At 33.8% G+C, this 26338-nt stretch overlaps 2 protein-coding genes across 2 annotated transcripts; both read right to left on the bottom strand.

The window, feature by feature from the left end:
* Positions 1 to 375: 375 nt before the first annotated feature.
* Positions 376 to 16904, bottom strand: LOC136342936 (uncharacterized). Its single transcript, XM_066289246.1, has 13 exons — positions 16656 to 16904; positions 6088 to 6282; positions 5945 to 6037; positions 5719 to 5890; positions 5361 to 5449; positions 5114 to 5305; positions 4269 to 5027; positions 3936 to 4218; positions 3739 to 3887; positions 3586 to 3678; positions 3342 to 3533; positions 3125 to 3286; positions 376 to 3072 (listed from the first exon to the last, which is right to left on the bottom strand). The coding sequence occupies exons 1-13, from the start codon at positions 16840 to 16842 to the stop codon at positions 2612 to 2614; spliced, it is 3027 nt and encodes a 1008-aa protein (XP_066145343.1). The 5' UTR covers positions 16843 to 16904; the 3' UTR covers positions 376 to 2611.
* A 1518-nt stretch (positions 16905 to 18422) lies between these two features.
* Positions 18423 to 25850, bottom strand: REPTOR-BP (REPTOR-binding partner). The gene is made up of 4 exons (XM_066289102.1): positions 25693 to 25850; positions 19417 to 19504; positions 18940 to 19061; positions 18423 to 18773 (listed from the first exon to the last, which is right to left on the bottom strand). Exons 1-4 carry the CDS (start codon positions 25735 to 25737, stop codon positions 18672 to 18674), a joined length of 357 nt encoding a protein of 118 aa, XP_066145199.1. The 5' UTR covers positions 25738 to 25850; the 3' UTR covers positions 18423 to 18671.
* Between the last annotated feature and the right edge of the window lie 488 nt (positions 25851 to 26338).

Here is a 26338-nt window from a genome sequence, read left to right as displayed (position 1 = left end):
GAACACGCTGGTTGAAACTGGAAGTTCAATGATCGGTCCTGGCTGGATGGGAAGAAGAGGCTGGAAAATTGAAATATGTAGTCAGGCCTGGCTGTGGTCGATGAAAATGTGCTGTAAGCGAGAAATTGATTTGGAATTGGTCAGGTGTAAAAAAATATAATGCATTTTTCATGGCTTTGAGAGGATTTTAACGCCTGGAAAATCGTTAGTAAATAATTATTTTCTCGCATGAAAGTATGGTAGTCCTTTGAAAAGAAAATTTACGGGCTACTTTTTTGGAGTTAATTTCTGGGATTAATCTATCAATAACAGTCAATGAATCTAGTGAACATTTTATTCTCATATTGGTGTAGGTATGGATAAAACGAAATTAACTTATAGATTTAAATAGTTATATATTTACAAATTTTACGTAGATTTATAATCTCCTATTAATTACTATGTGAAATAAAGTGATAGATCTGATACTAACGGAACAAAATTAGAACAAATTTTTTAATCGATTTGCCTATCGATTTTGTTTCTGTACTAAAGCTATATTTTTTTAGACATTTATAAAATACATTTTATAAATACTCTTAATTGTTACAACTAATAAAACTAAAAAAATAAATAAATAAAATTAATTCTAAAATTTGACTGAGTGTTCCATAAAGCTCTAAGAGGAGGATAACGTATTTTCATAGGGTTTCGATATCTACAACCTTAGCATATCCCGCTATGATCTAATACTAGAAAACAAAAGGTATATAAATATTTTAGCACTTGTGAGATAAAGAGCTCATTCGATAGAAACTTGGTCTTCAGAAGGTCGATTCTGATTGAAATTAAAAAGAAACAATTTGCAGCACAAATCTGGAGCTATTAAAATGTCGTACAAAAACCTGGAAGAAACAGCAAAAACTGAGCTAAATAGGTTCATTAAAAAAAGATAAAGATAAAAATGATATTCCAAATATTTAAGTAAATATCGAAAGGAATATATTTGAAGTAGATATTTTAATTTACAAAATATCTTAAAACTTAAGTTAAATTATAAAAAAAAGATTTTCTCTGACATTACATGTGCATATCTTGGCTGTTTAAAATTACTAGTTAGAAGGTTAAAGAGGTATTTTGAAACAGAAATCTAAGTCTATTAATATAACGCCTAACACAAAACTAGTGGTGATTTCATAAACCTACTTGTACTGCCAGTCCTAAAAAAGCACTTTTCGTACTATTCTCGGATAAATAAGATTGCATTTTAAGGCCACTTAGAAAAAATTTTATCATAACAAGCTTAACAACTTAACAACGTGGAAAACGAAAAAGTATCATTCGCCCAAGGTCAAGAATCTCTGAGTTATTCAATATACGGGGCATGCGATTTATATATTTGTATCTTACAGTTACAGAAATACTAATTATAAGAGCAAACGTTAAGATACAGAAGTTTAGTTTTCGAGCTATAACTCGAGTAAATTTGACTGAATTTTGCAAATATGACTAGAAACTTCTGTAGTTTTTGATATATTTGCTTCGACGCCTCTATGTTACGGTTAAAGTCTGGTGATAAGTATCAAGTGGGGGTACATGAAATCAATGTAAAAATATACATTTTGAGTCTATTGTTATCAACCATGGCGCTTATTGATTTTGGATTTATGTAGGATAGGTGAGAGACGATTATACAAAATTTGATACAATAATCGCTAATAAATAAATAGAACACCAAAATACCATTAAACAGGATAGTAAATTGATTGATTGCTCTGCGAACTTCAATATGGAACACCCGATGTGCTATTGCTTAATTAGGTGCCATACCTAAATATTTGAATTGTCAGTTCTAATCCTACTTAATTCTATATTATATCTGAATATGTATACCTACCATTTGGATTTAAATTATAGAGATTGTATTAAACCTAAATGTTAATCTGATTTATATTACTTTAACCGGTAAAATACTAAGGTAATTAAGGCAGATTAATCAAGAGACCTTTCAGAGGTTCGGAAATGACCATGTAAAGTAGGCTTAATATTTATTTTCTCCACAGACGACCCAGGAATTTCGACATATTGCCCTGTAAACTCATTAAGATTTGCATTATGAATTTTTTACGTGGGTGTCACAGTACTTAAAAAATTAGTATCACCAACTGAAACAGTGAAATTTACCTACCTAATTGAATCTCTGCTATATTACGTTCTTTATGTTAAAATTATAACTAAATTAGCATTGCTGACATTGCTAATAAAGTGAGATCAGAGGTAAATGGGTGCCATAGAGGTAATTGGTACAGATTTGATGTAACAAGTAATCTGTGTAACCTCAAGACATATGAATATTGATAATTTGTAGGGAAGCAATACACTACAATTCCAACGCCTCCTGGGAAAAAAATAAACTTTGAACGTATTATAGATGTAATTTTGAATTGTACCAATGGAAACAGGATTTTTTCTTTTACCAAACCTCTGTAACGTCTCTTGTCCCAACAATAAATGGCACATATGTGGTTTTCCAGAGGTAAAAATTTCACAAACAATGCTTTATCCTGTAGAATACTGGCAAGAAGTCGATTCCTTAACAAGGGCAAATAAACTATACATAGTCAAACAAAAACTACTCCTTACCATCTTCAGCATTCGAGCACTTTAGCTGTCTACACTGCACCCCTACCTCAGTACACTTACATTCCACACAGGGGCCTGATAATTCTGAAATTATCCTGCCCACCCTGTACATTCTACCGTAGATATTACACCCCGCTAACTTAAGCAGTCCCACCCCTATGGAGTTGAGGGTGTTTTGTTTTGGAGGAGGATGGGTACTGGCTGATTGGACTAAATTGGTGCTTAGAGTTGAAGATTTAAATACCGAGGTTGTAGACAAAGGGAGGTTTAAGGATGGACTAGTGGTGTTAGTCGATTTGTTAGCAAATTTAGATTCATTTTTGTGCGCTACAGGATTGTGACTCATAGGTTTTTCCATGATGCTGGGAGTTCCGGAGAAGATGAACTTTACTAATTCATCAAAACCATCGTTTGCTTCATAAGCGGGTTTTGTGGTAGAGTCCTTAATATCTGAAATTAAATGAAATAAATATAAATTTTTGAAATTCTAATATTAAGTTACCATTGCGGTTTGGATGATAATGGGTCTTTTTATCTCCGATCAAGCTTTGCAAATCTGGAGCTGGTTTCGTTCTGATCACATTCTTGAATGGGTCTTGGGGAATTATTCCTTCGGCCACCGTAACAATTTCAGAAGGAATTTGACTCAATTTGAACGAATCATCTAAGAAAATGTTCTTTGAATAAATGAACGAGGTACAGATTTAGTGAGGTTCTACCGCAAATGTAATTGGGACAACACAAACTGGCCAATTGCTCGACTGCCAACTTACAACCTAATTTCGGAGGAGGGCAATCAATTTTCTGACAAGCGATATTGCCATAGAGGCATGTGCAGGTCATGCATGGAGAGTCTGATGGAACAGGCATTCCGTGTTGGATATCTTCTCCTTCTTTAATGCAATTGATGACTAGAAATTTCTGTATTATGTGGAGTGAATTACAGTTTGAGTGGAAACTTACTACTTTCACTAGCTTCGCTGGTTATTGACACTACTGGAACAACGTTATCGTAGAATTTATCAATTGCAGATGGATCTTTGGGCATGAACCCGCCTATAGAAAAACAATTAATGGATTTGGGCACCTATCAAAAGCAATATGAGACACTTTTACCTTCAGTCTCTATAGGAGGTTTAAAAATGTTGCTGCTGTACTCCAAAGGAAGCAGACTGCCAGCTATTTTCTCGTCGAAAATTGAAGTTGGATCTTTAAGAGACTCTTTTTTTAACACTAAAGCATCTGCAGCCACAAACGGAATAATCCTACAAAAATTACCTTTGATAATTCTTCAAAATTTTCGGAAGACTTACTTGAGGTTTGGTAACGATGGAGGTAAGGTGGGTTGATCATAATCGTATTCCGAGTCCTCCCTCTCCTTATGCTTACTGCTATTCAGTATAGCTTCAATATCAGCAGGCAGCTTCGTGCCTACCTGCACTTTGCGCCTCAATTTCACCTCCTGGGTGTCTTCAGTCGATAGACTGAAACTTTCGGAAGAAGGCTCTTCAGTGCCATGGTCTGTAGTGCTTATAAATTCTGTTCTGCCTTCGGCTAAGTTGTTCACATCTGAAGGATCTAATGGTAGTACTGAGTCTGTAATAATTAAGTTAAGACCAAAAGAGACTCTTTAAGTATCCACTTACTTTGTTCAATGCAGTCGGTGGAATTTAAGATTTCAGTTACAGTCACTGGATAGCTCTCTTCGGTAGTAGTATTCACTTCTTCTTCTGTCGCATTCAAGAGAGCTGTTGTAGGCAAATCGGTAGTAGCAGTGGTTTCAAATACTGTAGTATCTATTTCCAAACTGTTAGAGTCAACTGTGGTACTTGGGACTTTCTCCTCAACATTTCTGTAAATCTTCCCATCCAACAAAGAATCCACAATACTTAAAATATTCAAGTTTCCAAATCCCAAATAATCCCCATCCTCGTCTTCCTGATTTTTGACTTCCAGAGGCATCTCAGTACTACTAGAACCCAATTTTACACCAAACACCTTCTTTGTGTTAGCATTGGGAGTTACTGAGCTGAGGGTAGTTGTCATGGGTTTCTCAGTGGTACTACTTCGATACTTAGAGCTGCTAATCAAGTAGTAGTGATCCTCGTTGGGTTGCTTGATGTTAGTTGCCCCTAAAGGTCTGTGGGTACTGCTAGGTTTGAAGTTGGTACCAGAAAATTGCCTTGTAGTGCCATACGTCTCCGGGCTGCGCTGGTAAATCAGTTTAGTGGTGGGTTCCTGCAGTGTCTCAGCTAGAACGTAAAATGGGGCTACTGTGACCATATTATCGTTGAAGGTACTTTTAGGAGGTTTGCGCTGCACCTCCTTGCGCAACTTTGAGTACTCCTTACTAATTGTGGGAAATAATCCATAATTGGGTTCTGGTTCGATTTCAAGCGTTCCATCTGTAGAGAGTAGAAATAAATAAAATAGGGGTTTTGGGGTTAGAAATAGCATTAAGGGTAGTTATTTAAAAAGTAAACTTACTTACTACAGTTATAGCTTGCAGCACAACATTCCCCAGTTTTGATTACAGGGGTGCAGCCTAAAAGAGGTGGGGCACAGGACTGTGGTTCACATCGAAGGATACTTCGTAGGCAGTAGCAGTTATCGCAAATTGAATGGCCCACTCCAATCACTTTGGATCCTTCTGTATAGTGGGTACCATCAACAATGCAGCCTCCTGGAAAGAAGGTTGATTGGTGAAATATGTCTGGCTATTTCGAGTTTAGACCTGCCTTCTTGTCGAAATTTATAGCTTTTTGTGGTTGTAGTTGGTTGTTCAGTTGTAAATTGAAGTGTGGCAGATTTGCTGGTACAGTTGTAACTATAAAGAAAAAATAGTAATTAATCAAAAAGCTTTCGTAGTTTCCGAAATCCATTACGAAGACAAAGATATTTTTTGGCTTAGTAATTAAAGCTACTATGCCTACCACCTTTGGTTGGTTGGGATTCAATCAATGACCATTAGCGGCAGCCAAATATGGAGAACTTTTTCTTAGCTTTAATTATCATCCGTAATGACGAAAATTACCTTGATTTTTGAAACTAACAATGTTTTGTTTGGAGTAATTGAGTAGGTAAATTATTTCTTACCTAACAGGGCAACAACTCGTTTTGTGGAAAACTGGAGAGCACCCCTCAATGGGTAGCAAACATTTCGGTTTAACGCAGATTTGCTTTCCTGCTAAACAGTAGCAGTACTCGCAAAGAGACGAGCTGTGCATTGCTGAGCCGGGACCGTAAATGCTGCCATTTAGTATGCATGCTGGAAAAAGATAAAAAACTCATTAAAAATGCGTCTTTGGTAAGAACCACTTACCGTTTTCGAACACCGAATGATCGTCTGAAGGCATATCCATTTCGCCTTCGAAATCGGCTCTGGCTTCCAAACTATTACCCCCATCGTAAAAATCTGTACTTAAAGAATTAAAATCTTTTCATTCTCCTGCATTTTCGACTTACCAGAACAAATAAGCTCAGGACAACAGCTTCTGTATCTATGTAATAAAATACATCCAGGCGGGGGTGGATTAGGCAGTTTGGGACACACCCTCAAGTAGCACAAGAGGACGCTTCTGCTGCAAGTGCAATTCAGGCAGGGTTCCTCTGTGGGTACCTCCGAATTTTCTTCGTGCTTTTTGTTGTCGTACCAGCAAGCTACAATATAGAAGTACCTACATAAATAGGTTGAACGTTTTCCTTTTGTAAAGCAAGACGACTATTCGCGTATATTCTCATGCAGGACTGCTGCGTCAAGATAATAAATCTTTTGCCTGCGAGGCACAAGCCGCTCTTTTGGTGTGGTCGGCCACACCATCTGCGATGGTATCTGCAAAGCGGTGGGTGTTGTCGAGAAGATAATGGTACCGATGATTTTGACGGCATTATCGATCATTTCACGATCGTATAGATAGGTCGTTATTTTTTATGCTAATTACTGATTTTTTATTATTGACCTATTTGAATAAAAATTGAGAAAAAATTCCGATTATCCAAAGACAGCTTTCGTAAGAGAATTTAAAACGATCATTATTAGATCTCATCTGAGCATACTACTACATACATAAACTAACCTTAAGTTTAAGTCTAGCATTAATAGCTTCTTCTACTTGAAAAGTGTCAATTAGACTAAGTTTACACTTAAGGGTGGCGTAGCTAAAGTCCACCGCTCTTAGGGCTGCATACGGCCCTAAGAGTGTGATATCATTGTTTCACAAGCATCTTAATTTTATATTGTTTTCTCGCACTTCTCACAACCTTAGCCCACTAAAAACATTATGTTCATACATATGTATTGCAAGTTATAACACTAATTAATCCATAAAGTATATGATAATATGAATTTGAAAAATCTAAGTATAAGATCATATTCAGATTGTGCTAATATTTTCTCACGGCCTTTAGAACTGAAATTTTAGACTTAACAGTTAAATTGCCAGATAATAAATACATAATGGTTTCGTTAAGATGAAGTTGTAAATGAAGAAGGGGGGAACGAACTCAAGAAAAAAAAGATAAGAAAGAGAGATAAGCAAAAGAAGATAAGAAAAAACTGTTTCCATTTTCACCTTATTTTTCACGTCAAAATTAAAACCACCACGTATTCTAATTAGTTTACCTGCTTAAGCTCATGTGAAGAAGATAACGGAACTATGTCGCAATGGTAAGAGGGGAGCAATGAAAGAACGAAAAAAGAAGAAATGTAAAAAATATGAAAATATAGCGAAATTTATAGCTACCAAAAAATACAGCATAAATGTGAAAAAAACATTACTCTCCACTTGCAAATGCGTGTAAGAAAATGCCAATCAAGCACCATAGTAGAAAAAAATTAATTATAACTTGAACACCACTATACTCCATACAAGATGATTCCTAAGCGTACCGTCCAATTTTCAGGGGACGTAAAGCTGATGAAAACCAATATTTAGATTAAATAAAGTCAGATCCGAAATTACCTCGTTTGCAAAATGCAAAAAGTTTTATTTTATTTTTTTTTGTATTTTTTAAATATCTTAAAAACAGTTCGGTATAAGCACGTGAAATTAGGGACGTCTTCGAAATTAACATTGTTCATGTGAGGCAAAAGAAGCTGGGTCATCACCCTCCGATACTCTTCGCTATTGATCGTTTGTGTGTATGTACCCCCGACAGCCTCTTCAAAGAAAAATAATGAAAAATCCACGTCAAACAATAATACGTTTGCGATGAATTTCGTTCTCATGAACCACACGTGGATTCTCAGTGCTCCAAACGCGACAATTTCGCTTACCTATGAAGCCATGAACATGAAAATGGATCACATAATTGAAGATGATTTTGTCGAAAAAACTGTTTGCTTTTTGTTGTTTGATGATCCAATTGATGAATTCTCTTCTCTATGTATGACTTGTAGGCTTGAGTTTTTAAGCGAGTTGGATTTTATCAGCATGAATATGCAAATCTTTAGCGACAATTCGCTGCATAGTACTTCTTGTAATGTTCAATTCTTGATTGCGATGCCGCATGGATGCTCTTGGACTCTTGACCCAGTTTCCTTAAATTTTCTTAGCAGTCTCATTGTTAAAAATTTGATGCAAATTTACGGATCGGGGTAACCAAACTCCAATACCATATAACCAAAAATGTTTATTAATTAAAATAACACGTGGTATCGAACATCATTGTGTAATTGTGAGGACGAAGTCTTTCTGCGATTTAAAAACGTTTTAAATTTTGTAAAATAAAAACAAAATTGCCCATCGATAAGTAAGGTGCAATGGTCTTGAGCCCATGCAGATTCCCGTTAGGATCGTGACCCTCCCGAATGACTCGTACGTATTTGTGCGCTCAGCAATTTCGCCGCCTCATCAGTCCACAGACGTGGTTGAATGTTAAATTAATGGCAGAACCAATTTCAGTACCAATATTCTTCTGTGAAATTCCAATGAATTTTGAATCGTCAAAGTTACAAACGATTTACGCGAGAAGTACCGTTTAATAGTCTGGCTTAAGTAATGTATGCTAAACAGTCCGTTGCGTAATCCATTCACGTTATGGAACTCGTTTGCTTTACTAATTTATTTAGATGGTGTCAATCCGAATTTCTGTAAAAAAAAGAACTGTAGTAGCATTTTTGGTTTCGGCCTTCAGACATTTCATCGGGATATTATCAATGTTTGAGAGAAAAAAGGCAGACACTGTTCCTACGGGATTTTAAAACTCTGCACCGATATAAGATATACGAGGATTGTTGTAAAAGTACCCAATCTGACATGTAGATGGCGGTTTTTTTGTTAAAAATTCACCTATATTGCAAAGACCTAACTTTACAAAATTTATGTCTAAAATTTGAGGGTTCCATGTTGATTTATCTTTATTTTAGAGTCACTTTTAATGAACGTTTTTAGAGATTTTGTGAACGTGGAAAAAACTGGTCATGGATATGAGATTCGATATTTTCCTTGGAAAGATCTTAGTCCATGCAAACTGAAAACGGAGCTAGATTCTACCCTGGGGAAATATGATCCTTCGTTAAGAACTGTAAAATATTAGGTGGCAGAGTTGCCAAGATGAACTCCATAGTGGACTCCCACTCTTATTCCAGATCTGACCACTTTAGATATTGTGGTGAAATTCCACAGAATTATACTGGAAGGTGGGCATTTCGAAAAGCATTGTAGGCATTGTGAATGAACAATCGGATATGAGAAAGTTCTGCACAAGCTGGGTGACGCGATTACTCGCAATTTAACGAGAACAGCGTCATGAGGATGTTTCAAGGGAGTGTTTGGGAAAGTTTCACAACAATAAAGCCGAGTTTCTGCATCGATTTATAACCACGGATGAAACATGGGTTCATCATTTCGCGCTTAAGACGAAAGAGCAGTAAAAACAATGGCCTCAGAGTGAAGAGTCGCTTCCAGTGAAGGCAAAAACCGTTTCGCTTAGAGGAAAAATGATGGCGTCAGTGTTTTGGGGCGCATGTGGGATAATTTTTATTGGCTATCTTTCTAAAGGAAAAACAATGAACGCAGAATATTATGCAAATTTATTGCAGTGTTTGAGTGAAGAAATTAATGAAAAGCGACCACGTTTGGCGAAAAAAAAATGTTCATTTAATGAGGACAACGTACCCGTTCACACTTCCGTCATGGTGATCCCCAAAATCAATCAACTTGATTTCGAACTTTTTTTTCAGCCCCCTCTATTCGCCAGATTTACCCTCTCAGATTACTTTCTTTAAAAAAAAAACGATTGAAAGGGATTTGCCAAGCTGCAATTCGAGGTTGAAGTCCAATTTTAAACATTCGAATGTTCTTCATGGAATATCGCTGGGAAAAGTGTGTCAATTAAAAAAAAAATATGTTTAGGAATAATGGAATTTTTTCCAACTTTTTTTCTTTAAGTGTTAGATCGGGTACTTCTGGGACTATCTTCGTAAAATGAGATAAGAGAATGCACATTTTCGATATTTCAGAGTGTCATCCTAAAACGCGCTTGTAGGCTCAAATCACAGTTTAGTTGCTCTTATTTAGCTTATTTGTTTAATTTCGTCTAGTTTTTCAGATCACGGATCCCTTACATGATAGAGTTTATTTCGCTGTCAAATTAAAATGCAGTTAACTCGTCTACCTCCACAAATTAGTAACCAAATTAACTATTAAGCAAATCACTCTGCCACACCTCAGCATTGTTCCCAACCATCCTTTGTCTGGTGAAACTACCTTGAATTAGAAGTCGAGAGATTTGCATGTGAGTACTCCGCCGAACGGTCTAATTACGTACAGGTCCTCACTAATATTTCTCAAGTCTCATTGAAATTACAGCATCTGGCGCTTATTAGCGCCGTCTAAACAACTTAAAAGGCGATAACAGGCTTTTTAAGTGACAGGTCATGCAAGCTCTGAAGTTCTCCTCGAACGTGAAGGATCACCTCTTTGAGCACCGTAATTAAGCTCTCGTGGTTTGAAGCAAACCTGTGCTTAAGCCCTTCTTGAAAATCAGAAACATTCTGCAAATACACCTCTTAAAGGGGAGTTTCCTCTTAAATGTTTCCTTTCGCTCAAAGAATTAAAATTTCGTCTTATAGCCCTTTAAAGCTCAAATAGGCCGGGGTTCACACGATATGGAGCTTTCCCAGGCCCAGGTTTCACGTGCATGATAATTTAACTGCGATAGTATCTTCGATTTATCGGTTACCTGCTGCTTATCTTCCATTCGGTTTCTTGCTTCGCCTTTTGCTGGAACGAGACGTTATTGAATGCTATATAGGGTGCAGTAATCACATCGCGAAACTAACTACATGTCCTAGCAATACAGGGTGGCGCGCCGAATAGTTTTCACTCAGATTTTTTTTTGTGAACGAATAAATGAAAATATACTTGAACACGTAAACCTTAGTTTTCAGAAAGACATATTTTTTATATATTTTCACTCCCTCTGCTCCAACCTCTACAAAGGGGTGACTGTCACTCTTAAAATCTTGAATGTTGAGGGAGACTTGTGATGTCTTATTTTAAAGGAAATTGAATTGTCTTCGGTAAAAGCAACAAAATTTCTTGTCATATGTGTCAATGAAGCAAATATTGAAAATTTTCACCTCGAATCTCCATGTAATTATAAAGGCACTGTTCGAAATGTTTACGATCATTACGGACGATTTCGGGAGATGCTTCTTGGCACTCGTACACTATTCGGTGATGCACATCTTGCAAATAATTGAGTTTCGTTGCATGAACTTTAGACTTCAAACACTCTCACAAGAAACAGTCACAAACAAATTAGGAGCCATTCAATATGATCTTTTCTCTTAATTCATCTACCTTTGTGAGAAAAAAAACTGATAATACCAGATTTTTGGAAGGATCAAATGAAATTTCAAAATATCACTATTAATACCCTTTTTTATGCATGTTATTTATCGACCAACTAACACGAAGAAGGTCCCATTTCAAAGATAATTTAATTTTTTTTTTAATAAGATATAATTCCCCCGCTTTAGGTTTTTTACAGTGACAGCCGCCCCTTTGTGGGAATTGCACCAGAGAGGAGCAAAAATATGTAAAAAATGTACATGTCTTAACATGATAGCAGTCATTCGATTGTAAGCAAAGAATCCGAGGGGAAACGTTTTGCAGTGCCACCCTGTGTAATAAATTACTTTTGTCATAGATAAATATCAACTTATCAAACGTAGAGAAGCAGACTACATAGATAAGCTCAACAGGTCCTTTTTGTAAGAAAATGTTCACACCCAGTATATTTATTCAAACTCGTTCGTGACTGTCTATATCTTTCCGCCGATCGTGAAATGAGAGTTTCTTGCTCATTCATTCTTTGGACCATTCACAAGATTCCGCACTTTAGAAATATTATTACCGACTTCATTATCTCATTATTCACGCTCATTATTTTGGTATTTTAACAAGACCGAGTGCTCAGATAAGTAGGGGGAATAGCATGTCAATGAGGAATATCTTTAGAAAAGACTTCGGAGTAGCTGGGAGCGGTGAAAAGTAATAAAGAAAAGTTTGTCCACCACGGAGATTTTTGCGTTACCTTGTATATTTAAATATTAAGTTCATCACATATTTTCCGACTAGGTATTTCCAAAATTTATGATAGATCCTGAGATATTTAATAATCTGGGAGATCTTGTCTTGATTTGATTTGTCAGTGTACGTACTTTATCAAGGCATTCGTGCCATGCTTGATTAAATTTAGATTACTTGAGTGACTCGGTCAATCAGATTACGTGCAATTTTACTACAGGGAATTTACTGTCCTTTAGAATGGACATGGAAAGCTTAAAATATATGAGTGTATGCACTGTGTCAGGGCTATCATTCGTACCGTGTTTGATTGAATTCGGCTAACTATAAATACCCGATCAATCGCCTATGGGGATTGCTACCACAGGGAAGTGTCCTTTGCAATGGACGTGAGAAGATTTGCAGTGATTAGTATGTGCACTCTATCAAGGGTTCCATTCATACTGTACTTGATGGGTCAGGTTAATCTAAATACCCGTTCAATCGGATTTAGTGTAATTTTGCTACAGGGAACTGTCTTTTAGAATGGACGTTCAAAATTTATGTGCGTATACACTGTATAGGGGCATCAATCATACCGTGTTTGGTTGAACTGGGGTCACTCGAGAAATTCAATCAATCACTGAATTCTGTAAATATGCCGCGATCAAAGACACACTGAGAGAGTGTAATGAATGCAGTAATGTGTGAAAAATATCCAAGAAACTGAAATGTTGTATAATATGACGACAATGCTGTGTTTATGTCTTTAAATTTTTATTTATACTATATTTCTTGAGCTATTTTATAAAAAAACTGTTGTCGCGCTTCTAATTAAGCAAGAAATTGCTAGTTGCGATTGACACTGACAACAAAAACAGAGAAATAAAACCAGAAAAGAATTAAAAAACAAATAGAATTTTAGCTCGGAGAATACTGAAAACTCCGAAACAATTTCTATACTAATGACCAGAATAAATAAAAAAACCAAAACTGCGTAGCAACTAAAGAAACAACTGCCGAAGTGCAACGGCAAATAAAAAAACCTGAAACGGGAAAAAAATCAAAGGCGGAACAACTGATGAGGAGGACCGCACAGTTTTAAATGAGCGGTCAATGCGGTTCAGGTCTGGGAAACACGAAGGATGCATATCGACCGTCGATGACATGTGTCATCCCGCTCTTCGTCTTTTGTTTTTGTGGTTGTGACGCCGTTTTCCTCGTCTACGCAACACGAAACAATTAGAAGCCAGGTCGAAGCCCTTTGAAACAATACCGTTAAATAGGAGTATTATTTCACTTGTCTACAATAATTATAAAAGTTTGTGTTTTTATGAGAGTTTGCAATTTTTTTACTGTTGGTAGCATCGGCATTCCATAGTACTGATTTCCATAAAGACCTTGTAAAGAGCAAATCTGCATTAAAGCGCAGGTTGATCATCTAACTGTTCCTATAGTAGCTACTCCAAAGGGCATATGGTCTTCACCGAAGCGCAACTACTTTAAACTAGGAATTTACTAGTTAATATTAGCTACAATAAAAGAATCGTGCAATTAAGCCATTAATAAACCTCAAGTTCATTTATATGCCACAAAGTATTATGCGCGCTATGCATTTTAATGAACTGCAACAGTATCTCCATGAAGTACCACCCATGGTGACTAAACGAAGTTCTACTCGTACCAACAAACCAATCATTTTCCGGCCTCCTATTTCAATCAATCTCCAAAACAGATAGATCGCTTTTTGAATACATTATAAATTTAATTATTCCCGTCAGATCGGTCATTACCGAACTGATGAGGTCAATGTCGGACGTGTTGTGTCTCGTTTTTGCCAGGTGTGGTTCCAACACCTATGTGTAGCTCGTTCACACACCGACCGCGTAGATTGGAAAGATTTACAAGGTATCTGCTAAAGGCATTCTTCGAAATCCTATCGGTACCACTGGTGTAGGTACTACCACCAACGACGCTGTCATCTACATACAAACAATCGTAAAATTGCGGCGAAGCGGCCGAAAAAATCCAAAACAAGTCGAGGCACTTTTTTCGAATTGTAGAATCACTGGATAAGCTGGAACTTGTCGGAGGAATCGACTGTTTAGGTGGGTACCATCATAGGTGATACCTAGGTACCTACCCTAGATTCTCAAGTGCAATTGTAAATGTCCTTTAAAATCTGTTCACATGGAAAGTATGATCATAAAGTGTAAGATAAGTGCAAATTTACCTCGTGTTTTACTGTTAGTGATGTCTTTATCTAATTTTACACGTTGGGTTTATGTAATAAAAATTAAAGGCGTTCTTTAAAGAAGTTGCTTTTTTTGCATTTTATGCAGTGAAATTAGTAAGAAATGGATTTTATGTAATCTGCAAAAGTACGTAACGTAAGGTTTTATGAAGTGAATTTGTTTATGGCCGAGTAAGCTTGTGAATGAGCTCATAAATGCATGGGTTGAATAAAACTTCTAGCGTATGCGTTATATAAAATGTTTTATATCCGATTTCATGTTAATTTGCTAATGATTTGATTTTTTTGACAAAGAACTTTCATCGCATAAGATGCAATTATGTGAGGATAATCATTATTCTTATAAAATATCATGCTTTTTTTATGTATGTGAGAGGATGGTTTGAGATAACGCTATCAACTTTTATGTTTTTGAAAAATGAGCACGATGAATCTCATTGAAATGAAAAACGTAGGGTTTTTCTGAAAATTCAATAAAATCGAAATTTACTTGAATGGGAACATTGTAAACTATATATAGAGGGTTTCACATATTACACATTATTTCATACTCTTTTTTATTTAGATATTATTCATCTTAACGCGCTTAATTTGTGATGCTCCCTTCTGTTTAAAATGCTTTAAATCCAATAATTTTGCTATTTATTTTTTTCTCATATTATCATCATATAGATAAATGGAGAATTACGATATTCTCATTTGATAGGCATTTAGTAATGGATTAAATAGTTCTCCCTAATTCTGAAGTAATTTTTATACAGAAAGAGGACACAGGAGTGTAAAATGAAAATAATTAGTCATATAGGAACCCTTACACAACAAGAATTGCATTTATAATCTATTGTTAATATTACGTGACCAAATCGTTTAACAATTAATATTTTGAATAAATTTTTCAACATCTTTTTTGTTACTTAAATAGAATAAAATCGCAAACAAAACGCACATGCATGTAAACTCATACATTAGTTCAATATTAAAAATAAAAATCTGGTATTGGGACATTGGAATATATATTGCATAGAAATTACTAATTTATTTACTGAAATAACGCCTTAATAAAATATTTATATTAACATAATTCGTCGCAAAAAACGCAAAAGATAACACTTTTTGATTAGGTTAAAACAGGTCGAAGTAGCTTTAATTAATTCATATGCAAAATTGATTATTTTACATATAGGTGATGTAACTACACTTCTAAAAATGGAGGTCTGAGTTAAAAAAATTTTTTAACTCGTTGCGTTACCCAAGTTTCATCTCTAACCTAGGTCATTATCAGACACAAAATAGATGGTTAAAATACACACCCACTAAGCTACATATTAATTTAATTTTTCTGGTCCTATACCAGTAAATTGTAAATAACGTAGGGAAAACCTATAACTCAAAGTCAGCAATTATAGATAAATGTATGTAATAAAGAATCCAACCGTACGTTCAACCGAGACTGCGGTTTGAGTTTTCGTCTCGGTAGTAATATGTTACTGTTCTTGTGATATAATGTACTAATGTGACGTATGTCAACATGTATTTATTTTGTGTCTGATGATGCCTCCAGGAGCAAAACTCAGGTAACGCACCCAATAAAAAGATTTTGAAGTCTTAGTTTTCAAGTTTTAATTCAATTTTGATTAACAAACGAGTGTCTTTGAGAATGAGTATATGACATTGCTTGAGGATTGTTAGGTACCACAGTGGCTTTCTTTCTCATCGACCCAAAGAAAATACATATATCTTTGTCTATCAGAATAAAATGATTCAATTTACCCAAGAATTTGAATTTTAAAAACGACTAAATTGAAATTGAAATCATAAATCAAAAATTAGGTCAACAGTACGTTAAAAAATATCTTCAAATTACATTATTTTTAAAAATCCTGTGTCGTTTCTCTTAGAGAATGTAGTGGTATGTATTATTTTGTAACACCTCGAAAATGGTACTAAATCAGTTTAAAGAAAATCCAGAAGAATATTTTAATTTATCAGTGGAAAAACGAATTTTTCATGCATTTTAAAGACAACTAGCGCAAAAACGAAGCGTTTTCGCAAATACATAAATTACGCTAAGTGAACTTATTTTCATTTGAAGAATTTGTGTTGTCATTTAGTCTATGATTTTCCGAGACATTCAGTATAAAACTAATTTTCATATTTTTGCCAGGTAGGTATTGAAAAGAACATTTACTGGATTCAGGTATAACCCTCAGAAATTTAGTCTGAGGGGAAAAATATCATAGATTTAGGGGAAGACTATAACTTACCCCCATAGACGATAAGAAACTTGGCCTGCATCAACCCCAAAAAGAAGACGTATGTAGCGAATCGCGAACTCGCGGTCATGGCATTGAGTACCGCCGTTGTGAGCGGTGTCGGCGAAGAACTGAAGAGTACCGCGAGGCGGTACCGTGCTGACCTCCGGATATGTGCCCTGGGCGTGGGTGATACCATGGAGATAACATCTACGATAACGCGTGAGATACTATAGGATACCCAATCGTATTGTTAATTATTGCTTCTATGGTACTAAATTTTGAGGTGAGTTAAAGATAAAAATGCTGCAACAAGTAGTGCAGAGGATTGCATGGATGTTTAGAAGAATAGATTATTCAATACTTCCAAGAACAACTATGATTTGATATAGAATTGAATGTTGCGATAAACATCAATAGTAGAAACCACTAAGAGATAGAATAAAAAGTTTTAAGAATAAGTGCATGGATTAAAATAATGAGCACCTATTAAATTTTAACTCAAAAACTCTGCTAACTATAATAAAGGAAAACTTTTTTTAAGTTTAATGTCCTGTAGGTATTATATCTCACAGCAGATATATGTTGAACTTTGGAAAAATAAAATCAGATATTTTAAGTTTTATTTTATACATATTTAATAATTATTTTAATTCGACACTTGAATAGCTTAAACATCTCTCATCTATCATATTGTATTTCTACAAATTATTCATACAACATAATAACCTTAACGATACTTAAAATTTTCTCAGGATTGTTGTAACTTTTTGGAGTGTCAAATTACATTTAAATAATAGTTATTTAAAAAATCATCCTAATCTGAACATTCTCATTAGTTCAAAAGTCGAAGAAAATGTTTATTGTTTAAGACAGGAAGTATGGTTGTTGAAGTGACATGTTTACCGCCCGCTGTGCTAGAATTTAATTAAAAAGTTAATTATTTTCTAACTGTTTAGACTACTGCTTTAGTGATTGTAAAATTTCATTATAATAATTATTATCTACATCACAATGTTAGGTATATTCATTCTTCCTCAGAATTTTGTCATGAGAATAGTGGGTATATGTCATAATAAGTATGTATAATTAACGTTCACCATACTGTCAGAATTGAAATAAAAAACTTTATGAGGTGTTTATATAGAAATCTACAGTACTAAAGGATAAATTTTTACTAAACATTAAAAATTCATACAAAAGTATAATATAGAGCAGTTAAAAATGAATAAAAATGTATTAGAATAGGTTTATCGCTTATTTTCCTGCGAAGGTTTATCCTAATGACGAAATAAATCACCAAAAAACAACGGTTTTGGAGTTTTTATTTATTAGGATCATGTGTCCAAATGTTCGGCATAAAATAGTTTCACTACACTTACTTAGAGATGATAAAATTGGAAACTTAACTATAAGTAAGATATTAGTTACATGAAATGCAGATCACGTCAGGGTTGATTGCGTTATTTCCCAATAGGTTTTATAGGCATTTCGTCTACGGGCTCACGGATTTCAGTGGCAAAAGAAGTATATTATCACACGCCAGTTTCAATGTGGTTTGCTTATTTTTAGGTTCAATTTAGGGTAGCCGGTTTAAGCGATGCAAATTGGTTTCGAAATGCTAACGCAAAAAATTCGTAGCGAATTTCACTAGTTCAGAATAGTCTATTTTATCATATGTTGTTATTTTTTAACTTTTTTTTGTTGCTTACTCTCAAGTATATAACAGTTTTGTGAAACAACTAGAGGGCAAGCCAACGGAAAAATGAATTAACTCAATTTGTCATCATAAACATATTATATTTCTCCATATTAAAATATATTTCAAAATATAAAAAATAGTACAAATTCTTCGAATCAACAAAAACTTGAACCTCCAGCTACGAAATACATTTAATATGCAAAACAAAATATTCAATAACCTTTCCGTTACTGAACTAAAGTAATAATAATTATTATTATAATAACACGGCAATATGAGAAACAAAATTAAAACTTAATAATATCACAATCTGAATTGGGGGATAATTAAGGTTCTTGTTTCAGGTTTAGGTTTGATGTCTCCTGAAGGATTTCGTGGAGGCCTTCGGGTATTTTTCCCTCGTCTAGATCCTTGGCAATTTGAACGTACTGAAATTTATGGAAATTTTATAATGAAAAAGATTTATGAAAACCTTTTGGTAAGATAAAATAACAAACCGAAACAATAACTTTTATATTCAATGATCTTAAAAATACTCAAAATTACAATGCATATTATGATATAACATGTTTTATACTATAATAAAGCATTTACCTTTTCAAGTTCTTTCCTTAAAGCGAAAACGGCCTTTTCTCTATCCGCTACAAGTTCTTCCAGATATTGGTATCTAAGCTTCTTACGGGCTCTACATTCTCTAGCGCTTTGACGACTGCGTTCTGAATAAAAACAAATAGTTCAAAATATCTGGAAGCTTTAGTTTAAATAGAAACTATACATAAAGGGCAAATAAACACTGTCTGAGGAATACCCACATCGTTCCTCCAATATTATTATTATTCTATCAACATATCTGCTGTTATTGAAATGTTAATATGAAATAAAAAACATTCTAGGAAAAGTTTAGGAACACAAGTTTGTATGTATTTACAATGCAATAAACAAATAAGTTCCAGAAATGTCTATGTTCTTGAAATCTAGAGCTGTAGATTTTTAAAATTTTAATGCCCATTAGTACTTCCTGTAAAGAATGGCGTGTTTTATTTTCCATTATCTGTGATTGTAGTAACTCACCTAGTTTGGCTTTCATGTCAACTTTGTCAGCGGATTTTCGGCCCGGCTTGCGACCTCTCTTGCCTGACTCCCTACGCTGTGGACCCTCCTTAAAAAAAAATTTAAAAATTGTTTTATGCAGAAATCATTTGCTAAGATGAATAATAATAGACTAGAACACCAAGAGTATCCGTGTCATATTATGAAAAATATTACATGCGATTACCGAATTATTAAAGGGGTATTACTCATTTATCATACAGGTCTCCTATTTTTCCAGGCTATGCTGACTTCTGAATATCAATTAAAAAAATCTTATCTCCTCTAGATAAATATTTTACCAATATTTTGATAATTACTTAGTAAGTGCAGTTTCATATAATATAATGTAAATACTTCCTGCAAGTACAAATTCTCCATAGATTATAGATATTTAATAAACTCTTCTAAAATCCTACTGCGTCATTTAAATTTGAAGTGAAATATGTTATGAATGGTTAAAATGCGATTTGTGCAACTCAATACCGTGTCTATGTGTGCATTCCGTAAAAGTTTTGGCTAACATCCAAAACGTTGCTCTAGGTCAGAAAAGGATTAAGTTTTTATGTTTCCCTATAGGGTGAACAACACCTCTATATAGTGTTCAATAGTAGATTTAACAGGGAATTTATTTTCTAATTTTCAATAAAATAATTGGTACTACATACTTAATTGGAAAAAACATTTGTAGTTTATAACTGACTAAAGAATTTTACAGTATACCCTGTACAAAATTTTTAATTGTCTTTGATTCACCAAAATCGCTGTAAAATATTAGGTCTACCGAAAAATCCAGTCCGTTTATGAAGAGGAAGGAAAGAAATGCAGCATTTAATACATTTAACAATACTTACTGTATAAGAAAACTTCCATCATTGCTTATGACTTTTTGCCAGCGCGATGACAATTTGTACATCCCACTTTTAAATAACGTCTTGTCATTGGAGGTAAACAACTCAAGAAGTGGTGTTTTGACATTTTTATTTTTAAACCTTTTTCCACCAAAAAATTTGGCAAACAGAGAAACCTATTTCAAATTCCTCAAACCATTTTCAACACGTTCTATCCGAAATAGCATCTCCACCAAAACCTTTAAACAAATTTCTACACGGTTCGATAGCATTTCTACCCTGTTAAAATTCACACAATTTGCAGTGCCGCAAATGAACCTTATCAGTACCCATGTTTTCATGATCGCGTCTAACTTAATAATGATGAGATATCTTTACTGTAGGTTAATATCCAAGGATACATATGTATGAATGCAGTTCTAAAGAGACACAAATATAAATCGTACAAAAGACCATGTGCGTACTTGTTCAAACTTGAAATAAAATTTTCAGATAGAAATTTCCGGTAGATGTAATATTAAGGTCATAGAGCGTCGCCTAACCTGAACTACTCCTAATCACCTAACTGGAATAAAACTGAATTTAAATGAAGACACCCTGTATATGTATAGAATAGTCATTTTAAAATAAGAAAGTGGAAATCTACTTCTAGTATAGTCGTTATACGGCCATAAAAATAAAAAGGAGATTTATATTTTATCAAACTTTAAAATTTTTCTAAATTATAGACTGCATAATGGGTTGATACAGTTTTTAAAGAAATAGCGGACCTGGACAATTCTTTATAATGACGAATTTCTCTTCATTTACGAATGGCAAAAACTCATCTTTTTCTCTCTACCTATTTTTGAAACACCATGTCAATTTAGTTTTTTAAGATTCAAAGACTACCCAGTTTGAAAAAACGACAAACTCGTTAAAAATATATATATAGGGCGTTCCAAATAATGTGAATTACCTTTTCTCTCTCTCGTAAATTCGTATCTTTTCCCTAATTTAACCCACCTACTTTGAAACAATCCTGTTGAATTTTTGAGTCTAGGCATATTTTTTTTATCATATTTGATAACTTAAAAATATATAATTTAAAACTATTAAATCTGCACTACATTGAAGGACGATTTCAGGGTTTCCGCTGGTGCAGATCTGCGTTTGGTGTGTAAGGTCAGGCACAAACAACACAAAAGCTTAACTAATAATATTTTATTAATTAGGTTTTAACTGGTTTTTACCAGTACTGATATAAGTACTAATTCTAATTATAGAATAATAGAAAAATAAAAAATAGGTTAAGGTTTTTCTATAAAACAAGGATTTGTTTTGTTGCATCTAGATAAAAAAAAAGTTTAGGAGAGCAATTTGTGTGCTACAGGATCGGAACCCATCAACGAAAAAACCATGACTAAAATTAAGAATATATTAAAAATTAAGATTATATTGAGAAATGAGGTAATAAAGTATAGGTAAAATTAACAGATTAGAAGAGAAGCTGTAAATAAAGTTAAGTATCGGCACAGATTTGTAACAGGTTCATGACATGGATAACAGATACATAACATAATGCCCTTACTGGTTCAAACAGTTGAGAATAGATTTACAATCTAAAAGCAACATTGATTTGTCGCCAACACAGAAATAATCACAAATCTTATGTTCAAGGTGCAGATTGATGATTACCAAAAATTTACAATAAATAATGAAAGTAATGTAAAACAAAGTTGCAAGCATAGAATTTCGTAAACTATCGATGTATGTGTATGAAAAATTAACTTAAAACTTGAAGATTTTTATATTACTATTAATTATTACACATATACAGGGTGATTTAAACCAACTATTTCCATCCCATAAGTATGTTTAATTTTTTAATATGAATTAAGTTGTAAATCGCAGATATTAAATGCAGATATAGGGGACGTAAAACGTGGAGAACCTTGTATAATATAGCGAGCTATAAGGTGAGTATGTTCGCAAACTGTTTCTTTACTCTTTTCTAAATTTAATAGTATAAATTTATGCAATAAATTTTATGGTAGATAAAATTAACTAAAAGATAATAAACAAACCTTAAAATTCTTAAAAAGTGTATCGTAACAATTTGACCCTTATTACAAACCCAGTTGGCGCTGGTCATTGCATAGAAACAAAAGAACCGGTAACGATATACCGGCCAACTAAATTTCCGTATAAGTTCGTTCTCAGCTCGAAATTTTCTACATTCAAAATTAGAATTTCCAAATAAAACTTAAATTTCACTAATGATAAAATATATATATGTCAGAGTCAACTTAAAAGTCTAATAAAAGGACTTAAAGTCAAGATATTTGCTTACCGTTCCCCGTTCTAAGTGCGTAGTTTAGGTAGCGCCGACACGCAGTGGATGCAAAGAGACGGAACGACGACGAAAGGCGAGAGTCTACGTTGCCAAATTGGCAAAAAAGTATTCTTTATCAAAATGATCTTGGCCCACGATTGGAAGATACCTGGGTGCGTCAAATTGCTAGATAGGTTTTGTCCCTGTTTCATTCATGAGTTTCAATAAGGATAAAAATATCAATTTGGAGTACAGTCGCATAACGCTTGTCACCCGAATTCGCTTTAACTTTACTATCAACGCATATTTAAGATGAATGAGACGCAAAGACTGGAAAGTTCTGAGAGGAATAATTAATTTCCTTAGAAAGTTAATCGAGAACTACACAATAGAATTTTTATTTGCAGTAAAGCGATTGACTGAGGAATATTAGCTCAAAATATCGGCAACAACGCAGAGAAATTGTGTTCGCCCCAGAAGCGGTCGACAACAGCGGAGTTGCCAAATGATTAGAAATAAATTGCGTTTTTAAAAATTACGGTTATATTGCGCGTTTTCCTGGCTAGTCGTAAAAATAGTCAGGAAAAGCTCATATGGAACAAACTGCCAGCTGTTAGTCACATACGAGGATTGTTGTAAAACTTATTGATAATGTGGAGATATTTGAAAAAGAAAAAAATCTTTTATCATTAAAAAAGTATTGTGATTGGCCCTTGTTCGAAACTTGGAACATGAAATTACTACTTTTGGTTAAGTTTAACGTACATTTGTGGGTTTTAATTCAAATACCAAATCACTGAATTTATGTCCGTCAATTATCGTATTTTTTTTAAACAAAAACTATAGAAACTAAGCAAAAACTTAATAAATTGATTAAATGAATTCTTCACAAAACTCGAAAAAAAAAATCTAAAAATAGTACGACGCAGAAAAAAATCATTATACTTCTTTACTTAAATAGCCAATTATCTATATTCATCAATGCCGGTAATAACGCACCACGTAGTAAAATAATTAATAATTAAAGATCTAATTGTGCCGTGTGTTGGAATACTGTTATCCATTGCTTTGGCAACGTTGCAGGCAAGTATTGCGCAGTTTTAGGGTTGGACGCGAAAGAGTTTTCGCAAAGTTATTAAAAGAGAAGTTCAATCCTCAGAGTTCCATGATCTCTTTTTTTTTGTTATAAAAAAAATATAAAAGGTCATTGTGCTAAGAAAGTCGGTTTAAAAGCTTATTAAAATTTATTACATTTTAACTTTCTAGACGTTTCAACATGATTATAAAAAATTCAACATGTTACAGCAAAAATAACGGGTTTAACAGTGGAATATAAGAGAACCCTAAATTTGTTACTTATTTTTTTTAATTTAGCTACACAGGCTAAAGTTTTACCAATTACCAGCCTACAACACTACAAATAATGAGCATTCTTAATCTAACTCTATCGTAGGTAGGGTAAACGAAGGTATTATAAATTAGGATGGGTGATTTATATTAGTTCATAAATATATTCCTTATATTAAAATACTACAGAAAATTTTGAAAGGAAACAATAAATAATAACTGCAAAAACTCCCAACTTTGTTTTTCAGCATCTACTTGTAACAAACAACATCAAAGTAATAGTCACGTAAGCCAACTTAGCCAATGGGTTATAAAAGATTTTCGAAGATACAACTACGCGGTTTAGTGTAAAAAGTTAACTATATCAATGAGTCAAAGGTCAAAAACTGCAAAAAGCCAAGACAAGTAGCTATAATTACTAAAAAACTTTTAAGCAAGAATTGTTTAACGATCAACAGAAAAAGAATTGAGAAACATGTCAACGGTATTGTAGTAAGTTCTTAATTTCTTCGACAAATGAGAAAGATTAAAAATTCGTTCTTGTGATTCCTATTGTTTGAAAAATAACCATACGGGAACTGTAAACATTCGTTTATAAACCTTTGCTGTTGAGTTGTTATAGATATATAGATGAGTGGATGAGAAGAATAAAAAATTAAGTAGGTAGTATAAACGAAGTCTAACACAGCTGACGATCGACGTCCACAAATTCTTTAAGCAGAATACCTAACTGACCACGCTTCCAATTTCATTAATCAAAGTCAGCAACTAAATCATTTTTTTGCATTAGCACGTGGTGTGCAGTAGAATTGCGTCGCAAAACTGTTTCCACATTTCCAGCAAACGTTAAATTGAACAAATACAATTATTTTTAAGAAAATAAATAAGATAAAAAATTTTAAATGTGCCTTAAGGCAAAAAATTGAAAGAAAATTTGACTTTTTCAGTTTTCTTCTGGATATTTTGAATTTAAAGTAATCAACTTTTAATTGAATTAACTTTTTAATTAATAATTTAAGTTGTATAATTAGAGATAGCAATGAAAATGCCTTGAATTTGTAACATCCTGTACTATAATTATTATTATATTGTACTAAAATGCGTTTATAAGATAAAATTATTGATAAATACATAAATGGTAATCGCCTGCACGCCATAAAAAAATGAATCCATTGTTTTTAAGAAAATCAATGAATGAAACAATTGCTACAGGCGCCCTCTTTTGAACACACAAGTTAGTCATGTATACGCATAGTCATATAGTATATATAGTTACAGGAGTCTCTAGCTTGGCGTACGAGATTGACGTCACAAAGACACAACTGAATGAGGCAATGTTGTGAAATAGTCAAATCAACAAATCCTTTAAGTTCCTACGTTTATAATTATTATTTAAATTATACACCTTTATATTATCATGTTGGCCTTATTCTAATTAATTTAAATTTTCGCGCCATGTGCCATAGATAAATATCAGCGCATGCTCTTACGCTAATTTTATATAACCCAAACAACATATCCAGGAATAGTTTTTTCTTAAAATAAAAATAGCTTCAGCTGTAAAGTGCGTTAAAAAAAACGTGTTAAGGATCACCATTTTCATAGGACATTCAAATTCAAATTGATCAATCACAATGCAACGAAATAATGGGTGCTAAAAATTAAAAATGTCTGCCTGGGAGCAGCCCCAATTTAAATCTTTAGCCCTGATTACCAGGAAAATTAAGCTTGTCATAGTTTACTTACAGCAGCAGTGTTTTCGTCGATAACTGCCATTTCTTGAAAATCCATTCTTCAATTTGATCTACTTTGCAGCACGAAGAAAATGAGGAAAAACTTTGAAATTGTACAATCACAACAACGTGCCTGAATATTTACAAACACTCGGCTGCAAGGTCATTTCGTGTACAATTTTATGACGTCAGCGCACGAGCAGTAGCAGGATGAGGGTGGCCTGAGCTAATGGATTGAAGTCAGTGTTGCCAAGTCAAAATAAAAGGAACCATGAGGTGTATACGAAGTATCGTTAAAGTATGAGATTTCGGAATGAAATGATGAGATTTTACCTTTTTACATTCATGATGTCAGCCATAAAATAATGTAACAGGGAAAAAATAAACTAATTGATTAATTTAACAGTCTTTATTTTACTTATCTCTACCTACTTAAGTATTTTAATCAAAATCGTCTAAGTTATAACGTTCAAACTTGAGTTCGGTAATTGCTTTCTGAGCGGTCTAGACATGAGCCAATCTCATATCAACTTAATGTTATCGAACAAGTGAAAACGAAAAGTAAAAAAAAAATTAAAAGAACGTTTGTTCCCGTTTTTTTATATCATTAGATTTTATGTTAAAACATAAGGCTTGACAACACTTGCTGATATGTTAGT

This window comes from Euwallacea fornicatus, chromosome 1 (genome assembly GCF_040115645.1).
Source record: "Euwallacea fornicatus isolate EFF26 chromosome 1, ASM4011564v1, whole genome shotgun sequence".
Lineage (NCBI taxonomy): Eukaryota > Metazoa > Arthropoda > Insecta > Coleoptera > Curculionidae > Euwallacea > Euwallacea fornicatus.
Note: the sequence above shows the minus strand (reverse complement) of the source record. Positions and strands in the feature narration are given on the sequence as shown.

Excerpts from the sequence above, each read along its gene's own strand:
- REPTOR-BP (XM_066289102.1), bottom strand. The coding sequence starts at position 25,737 with ATGGATTTTCAAGAAATGGCAGTTATCGACGAAAACACTGCTGCT. Across the intron at positions 19,062-19,416 it reads TGACATGAAAGCCAAACTAG|AACGCAGTCGTCAAAGCGCT; the intron begins GTGAGTTACTAC and ends GTTTTTATTCAG. Across the intron at positions 18,774-18,939 it reads TAAGGAAAGAACTTGAAAAG|TACGTTCAAATTGCCAAGGA; the intron begins GTAAATGCTTTA and ends CATAAATTTCAG.
- LOC136342936 (XM_066289246.1), bottom strand. The coding sequence starts at position 16,842 with ATGGTATCACCCACGCCCAGGGCACATATCCGGAGGTCAGCACGGTAC. Across the intron at positions 5,450-5,718 it reads ACGAGTTGTTGCCCTGTTAG|TTACAACTGTACCAGCAAAT; the intron begins GTAAGAAATAAT and ends TTTTCTTTATAG. Across the intron at positions 3,534-3,585 it reads CAGCGAAGCTAGTGAAAGTA|TCATCAATTGCATTAAAGAA; the intron begins GTAAGTTTCCAC and ends AGAAATTTCTAG.